This window comes from Triticum urartu, chromosome 2 (assembly GCF_003073215.2).
Source record: "Triticum urartu cultivar G1812 chromosome 2, Tu2.1, whole genome shotgun sequence".
Classification (NCBI taxonomy): domain Eukaryota; kingdom Viridiplantae; phylum Streptophyta; class Magnoliopsida; order Poales; family Poaceae; genus Triticum; species Triticum urartu.
Window position 1 is genome coordinate 104,470,124 of NC_053023.1, and position 7,576 is coordinate 104,477,699.

Below are 7,576 nucleotides of genomic sequence, written 5' to 3' on the forward strand. Positions count from 1 at the left end.
ATTTCATTACTCCTTTCTCTAACAAACCGGTCCCTTTCCTCCTGACGAAGCCTTTGTTGCCCTTGAGGACGGTGCTCTGCTTTGTGCTTGCATCCTTTGTGTTACGTCTGTCTTCATCTTTTCTATTCGAATGCTGGAGTTACCAACACTCAACGTTCCTGTGCTTTCTTCACAACAGGAAGCAAGCATACTGTATAACCAAGATTGCCAATTTATCAACATTTGGCTGCATTCAACCAGCGAGTTTCGCCTAAAAGCAGATTAATCTGGCAAGGTAAAATAGACCTTTCATACCTCCTTCCAGCTGAGGGCAGCACAACACGATAAATACAAAAGTAAACCTTAACACACATAATTTCCTCTGAAATGTAAAAAAGAACTTGATACACATATCCCACTTATCAAGAGTTCCAAGACTCATGAGTTACAATAGTACATAGACGAAATGGGAAAATAAAGGACTACCATTTTATTATCATAGGACTGTATATACACCATAATAAACAAGTTGTAGACATGCAAGACGCTTCAAGTTCAAGCATGTGAATTTGCAACCAATCAACACAACCCTATTATTCGGGGACAGGTGCCAACATCCCGCGGAACAATAGCAGCCAGATCCTTCATGTTTGGCTGCTAGTTTATGGCAGTACCGTCTGGCAGTTCCGAGCCTGAAAAGACAGAGAACACAGGAGTGGTGCTGAAGAACCAAGAAATTCACAGCCGGCCGTACAGCGTAAGCAACTCCTTCAGCTTTGCTTCTTCGAGGCTAAGGCTGTCAAAGCTGACACAGCTTGGTATCCTCCATTTCCAATTTCCTTTCTGCGGATGAGAAGGAGAAGAGAGAATAAGCTTCACGAGGCTACTGATTATTTATTCTAGCTGTAAATTAGCTCTTTTACAAGCAGGCGGTGTGCAGCCGGTAACCTGTGTAGCTGGAGTGTTCATCCTAGCAGAGCTGCCAAGGCTGAGTATGTCCTGCATGGTTACCATGGAAGTCCTCGCAACGGAAGAGAGGGCAGTAGCAATTAGCGCCCAAGAGACATCCGAGTTGCTGACCTGCGGTAGATACTTGAACACCTGAAAGAAGTACAGGGGGTAAGATTAGGAAGACATGGCACCAGACATCGTGTCATGGTACGCTAAACACTGACAGTTTGCTTCTCTTCCTCTGGTAAGCTTTGCCACCAGCCAACAGCCTGAGGAAGACATGATTCAAAGTGTCAGGACTAAATTTTAACTTCCAAAACTGTAAATAATGTAATCTTACAAAAGATGTGAATAAAGGAGTTTTTGAAAGGGGTTAGGGTACTAACTGTATCATTATCATGTGTCCCAGTGTATACAACTTGATTCAATTCATGGTTATGAGGTAAGTGGGGGTTGCCAGGACCACCACCAAAAGCTGTCCAGTATACAAATGGAAATTAGACCATTCAAATCTGAGTCAATATTTCACGTGTACTCAGAGCCATAGTTCCTTATAGAAAGAAAGCATGTTCATATTGCAATTGGACTATTACCGAACTGAAGAACTGCCATCCCCGGAGCCCCAATAGACTTCCTTAACTCAACAACATCTTCAGTTATCACCCCCTACAATTAGTTTTGGAATGAAAAGAGAATCATAAGCATGAAACATGGTTGCCACATTAAGATTATGGGGCCAGCTGACCAGACAGATATTTTTGCAAAACCACATTATAGTTGTCAAATACTCAAATTTCATGAGATTAACACTAAAAACAGTGTTTTATAGGTAATTGTGTATTTGACCCACAGGGTTGTGGCTCTGGCACTGCCAGTGAGCACGAAATAAGCGAATCAGCTGACTGCAACTATACTTCAACAACTAATATTATGATTAAATCATGGCTAGTACTTTTTTTAGTTTCCAAGTTTGCACAAATCCACCAAAAAACTATGCATTTGATTCCAGATTTCACTTTCAACAGTTAAAAGAAAAGGCTCCAGTGTTTACCAGGTCTTCTGCGATTATATTTATTCTACCAACAGCTTTGAAAAGCGCATCAAAAAAGGCATTCCTTGGTCCAGCCTACTGCCAAAGAAAACAGGAGATAACATCAGCAACAAAGATTTTGTGAAGAAAAGGGAACAGTGTCATTCATGAAGTCAATGCTCACCCTCCAGCTTCCAAACATCGCTACTTCTGATCCTACATTGTGCAAGCTTAATCAATTAGCATAATGAATTCCATTTTTCCAAAAAAAAAAGCAAATTTACTTGCAGTATAATACTCCCTCCGTCCCAAATAAGTGACTCAACTTTGTACTAAAGTTAGTACAAAGTTGAGTCACTTACTTTGAGATGGAGGGAGTATTTATTATGCAGACAGGTAAGCGCAGTGATGTGTTTAGCTTACCCGAAGGAACTGCCCAAAAACCAGCAAGCCCGCGGAAATGGTCAATACGGAACTCATCATACAAATCAAGGGCACGTTTAATCCTCTTTACCCACCATGCAAAGCCATCTGCTTCCATAGATTTCCAGTCATACAATGGGCTGCAAAAATAGCAAATTTAGCAAAGGAAACAGTGTGTTCAACCTTTTATTATGTCACAGGGAGTGTAGGGTTACTGGAAACGCAACAGACAAGAACTAGGAAAAATCAAATTGACAGGAACTGAAGCTTCTACCTGTTCCATAACTGACCAGTTTTACTGAACGCATCAGGTGGAACACCACTAACAAATGTGGGGAAACCATTCTTGTCCTTTACAACCAGAGAACAATAAAAAAAAACTTAGAAAATTTAAATTCTTCACCAGTAGAAGTATGTTCGTTAAGAGAAACCACTGAGGTATACCAGCAAAAATGATTTCCTGTTTGCCCAAACATCTGCGCTGTGGTAGCCAACATATATTGGCATGTCACCCATTATGCTGATGCCAAGCTTCTGTGCATGTGAACGAACCCGTTTCCATTGCTTTTCAAATAAGAACTGTTGTGCCATAAAATTTTCTATCTGCATAACAGGTTCAATATATAAATATGCCAGTATTTTTGTAAAACACAATTACATTGCAAAACGAATAGTTTGAGCTACGCACAAAGTCCTTCTGGTTTTCATATATATCTTTCAAGGCTCCAGGATGGCGATCTTTCAGCGGTTCAGGCCACTCAGACCAGGACACTGCATTGATGCTATTGTCGATAGCAGCGAAAAGTGCAGCATCTTCAAGCCAACCTGGTAGGAAGAGGAGATAAGCACTATAGACTATACTATGTATTGATGTTATCACTTCAGACATCAACGCAATTGCTATATTCCCTTTTGAACAGAAAAGAAGCGTATTTGTAAAGGAAACCAGCTGAATTAAGACTGTCATCTGAGCCTTGGTGCTTGCCCAACATTTTGATTGAGTAGTTTATGGTTTATAATTAGAAAATGTAAACCTTATGTTAACAGTAGAGACAGATGTGTTTTTCCCAATAAGAATATGAAAGACGCGGAAAGCATTGTTTCGACAGCAAATCGAGATCTCTTGCCTGAAACATCTGGATTTTTCTTGAATTCGTCATACTGCCTTCTGAGCTCTCCAGGGCTCTGTAGTAGCCTCTCTGCTGCCTAGAATAAAAAGATTTATCTATAAGCTGTTCACTGAAACCAATCTTCATGATAGAGAAGTGCTTTTCTTTTGTCAACGAGCACTAATTTTGTTTTTATGAATATGTTCTCAAACCTAGAATATTTAAACTTGATCACCAAAGAATGTCCATGTACACAGAATGAAAAATAATGTTTTGTATGGCCCATCCAAAAATGAAATGGAGGAACCATTTTTACATGCTACCATACAGTAGTACTCGGGCTGTTGATAGGCCAAGGTAATATCATTTAAATAACTTTATTCTGGCGTTTTCAGAATGTAGAAGCAGCCAACAATTCTACAAATGCAATAAGTCATCCAAACATATACATATTGTACCAGGCTGGTAGGATAGCACATTCAAGGGAGAAAAACAGGAAGTGTGCATAAGCTTGCACATTAAACAGAGAGGACCTGACGGGTCTTTTTTTCTGGCAGAAAGGACATGACCGATATAACAACCATTAATAACTAACCTTGGCAATAAGAGGTTCTTTCAGATTAGCAACGGTGTCAAATTCAACATATTCCATATCTCTGTCATTAATTTAAACACACAAAGGGTCAACGGCAAACTTATAGGTGCCTTCACAAGTGACCGAAGAAATTCAAACTCACAAAGGATCAGGAAGTTCGTCTTCCATCAACAGCCCATCTTTAACAAGCTCTTCGAGAGAAATCAATAAGGTACTACCACAGTTTGCATCCTGCAAATTGCAATGAATGTTCCCTATTACCATTGAATTACTGCCATAAATAGGCTAAAGTACCTGGTACAAAGTTAACTCTGAAATAGGCAAACAAAGTTGTAATTAACATAAAGCATCACCTGTCCTGAATAAGGAGAACCATCCTCCCCGGATTTTCTTCCCGGGGGAACAAGTGGAAGAACCTGTGGACATGGATCAAACCGACAATCAGCATTTCAGAAACTAAGCTTAATGCACAAGGCAATTAAAAGGACACAACCGCAACATCAAAATAGCATAGGAAAACCCAGACATGTTGCAAAAGCAACAAAATCACTGAATTAATTTTAATGGTCAGAGAGAACAGGGAGAGGTTGCTTTTGTGTTGTTTCATGTCCTTCAGCTTATTTCATCCCACTGCCCGATCACTGTTTCGCGCACCATCACCGTTTATCGCGGTTCAGAGAATATTAAGAAAATCAATCAGCATTGCAATGTGCAGCAAGAATGATAAACTGTGCTACATCGTATATTTGTAACCACTGTATAAATGGCTTGAATCCCTCCATCTTATTTGTGATTCCAATTTCTAAACAGTCTAGTGTCTAGTGTTTCTATCGTGCCTATATGTGACAAGTGACAACCCAACATCCACATCAGTTTTTTTTAGGAGCCGGGTGTTTACTGTTGCACGCCAATGGCACCTAATAGGCCAGCAGTTCGGTAACTCCGAGGGCAATGCGTGTCAGTAATCACCTGCCAGAGCGTGCACCCGGCGCCGTGGAGCCAGTCGAGGAACGCGAGGGCCTCGTCGCCGAGGTCGCCGATGCCGTGCGGGCCGCGGAGCGACGTCGGGTGCAGCAGAACCCCCGCGCGGCGCCGCTGGGACGCCTCCACGGTCGGCATCATCTGCTCGTACCCCTCGGGCAGGTCCTCCCCGACGCCCACCGACGCCACCGCCGCCGGCGTCGTCGTCGCGGCGCGGCAGGCGACCCCGCGCGCCTGCGGCATTGCGGGGAGGAGGAGGAGGCGGCAGCGGCGGTGTCCGCGGAGGGGCGAGGCCGAAGCGAGCTGCGGGAGCGGGACGGTTCGCGCGAGCGCCATGCGGCAGGGGGGCGGGGCGGGGTGGCGGAGCGGGGATGGAAGGGGGGAGGAGGAAGAAGGGAGATATGGGCGCGCGGGTGAACGTGGGCCCCACTTGTCGGTGGCCGCGGGGTGGGTGGCGTCGCGTGAGACGAGGCGCCGGATCACGGGGTCAAAGCCTATTCCGGTGGGATGACGTTGCGCCGTTGACACGTGGTGGGCATTCTGGGGATCTGCGTGCTTCTGAAATACGTTTTCCTTGAAGGCACACGCTTTTTTCTTACCGTACGTTATCCACAGTCCACACTCAACTCCCTTCCTTTTTGTCGACTCGACACCATTTCTTCTCGTCAAAACATATCGGAAGTGTACAAGGCAAAGTTTACAAAGCACTATCTCCTATCATAAAAACGCATTTCGATGTCCTTCATCAGGCGTCGCGTTCGCCCCACTGGCCCGCCCGCCTTCTCTCTCTCTCTCTCTATCTATCTATCTATCTATCTACCCCGGACATGCTCACGAGTTCCCTTCACTTTCTTTCTTGCGACACCATCGTTAGATTTAGCATTGTCGTTGTCCATCATCGTTGTTGCATCCACCATCTCCGCCTCCTACAACGTTAAGTCGAGGAACCACCACACATCAAACACTCCATGATTGTCGGGGTCCACCACCACACATCAAGCACTCCTCCAGCGTACCGGGGGCGCACATTACAAAATTAAGTGTCCCATGTGAGCTCACTGCAACTGGTTGAAGTCTCCAACAAACAAGGGCGGATCTTAGATCTAGGTTCTCTTTCCCTGGTTCGTAAGTACTATGGTCGATAATTTTTTCATTGGCGATGGATTCCCCAAGGCACAAATTTAGAGTACGAAGAAAGCACTCAGGCTAGCTCTTCAGATCTTTAAGGGGTTGCCAAAAGGCCAAACACCATCTCCTCCTCGTTGGGTTGGTGGTGGGGCGTGAACATGTCACTAAGCTAGGCTTGGACGAACTACTAGTGATGCGCGCAGATGGGCCATTTGTCACTAGTACCTAATTATGAATGTTGAGTGGATGCCCTTTATTGGTTACCTATTACTAGTGAGCACTTAGCAGTGATGTGCAACCTACTGCCGTTAATGGGTATTTCGGGTCATCATTAGTAAGTCATTTTGCAACGATGGAGTGGCTAGGGGGGAATTGGAGATGGAGGCTAACCTATATGCCACCGTGCGTGTTTATTCGACCGCCAACACATTTAGCATGCACGAGAGAGGGAGAGATAGCACTAGGTTTCTTCATTCAGATGCGGCAAGAGAATGAGAAAAATGGTTTGGCGAGCAAGAGTGCCCGACTCCAATAACTACTAGCTAAATACTCATGCATTGCAATAGGGGCAACTTTATTCTAGTGTTTCAACGTAGAAAATTGTTGATTGGGTTTGAGATTGAAATATGTTGAGGGGGAGAGAACCCATAGACAAAGTCACAAAGGTAAGGAAAGATATAATGTGATTGAGAATGTGTACGTACAACTACGTGAGGTATTTTTGTTGTTTGCTTGCAAGGGATTTCTGGCTATTGAAGATTTTTTTCCCTGATGATTGCTTTGCAAGGGTTTCTTTCCTTATAAATGAGGAGGTGGGGGTCTGTTTAGAAAAAAATGATAGAAAAGAACATATATTTATGGGAGGGGAAGAAGAGATGAAAGGGAAGCCAACTTCCTTTAATAGCAGAGATTCTAGTGTAATATTTTAAGCATGTGGTTATCTCACAACTCAATATGTTGGCTAACCACCTAAAAGATGGCTATCCATATCCCATCGTGAAACCAAGTGCACCTATATTAATACTAACGAAGTATGTCATAGTTAATGACATTAAGTGTATGGTTTGTTAAAAAAAGTATGCAACATCGGATTATTTTCTTCTAAAAAAGGGAAAGGCACTCAGCCTTTGTATTGAGTGATGCACGATCATTAATTAGTTAATATTGCAACGTCAACATGATACAATAGAAGAATAAGGGCCCCAACGGGCAGCCCAAATGGCTAAAATGACAAGATCTATTAATATGTGAGGCATCATGCATCACAAATCCTACTAGCAGGCCATCAATCAAATCGGTTGAATAAACCCCGAGCAATCATTTCCCATTGGTTGCATACAAATGTTGGGGAACGTAGTATTTTAAAAAAATTACCTACGA

The 7,576-nt window shown here is 43.4% G+C and overlaps 1 protein-coding gene across 1 annotated transcript; it reads right to left on the reverse strand.

Annotated features, from left to right (window-relative positions):
- Positions 1-448: 448 nt before the first annotated feature.
- On the reverse strand, positions 449-5,486 carry LOC125536156 (4-alpha-glucanotransferase DPE1, chloroplastic/amyloplastic). Its single transcript, XM_048699305.1, has 16 exons — positions 5,057-5,486; positions 4,441-4,503; positions 4,230-4,318; positions 4,088-4,148; positions 3,511-3,589; positions 3,072-3,208; positions 2,828-2,986; positions 2,658-2,734; positions 2,384-2,523; positions 2,145-2,176; positions 1,982-2,056; positions 1,524-1,596; positions 1,317-1,405; positions 1,155-1,199; positions 928-1,080; positions 449-822 (listed from the first exon to the last, which is right to left on the reverse strand). The coding sequence occupies exons 1-16, from the start codon at positions 5,402-5,404 to the stop codon at positions 718-720; spliced, it is 1,725 nt and encodes a 574-aa protein (XP_048555262.1). The 5' UTR covers positions 5,405-5,486; the 3' UTR covers positions 449-717.
- Positions 5,487-7,576: the final 2,090 nt, after the last annotated feature.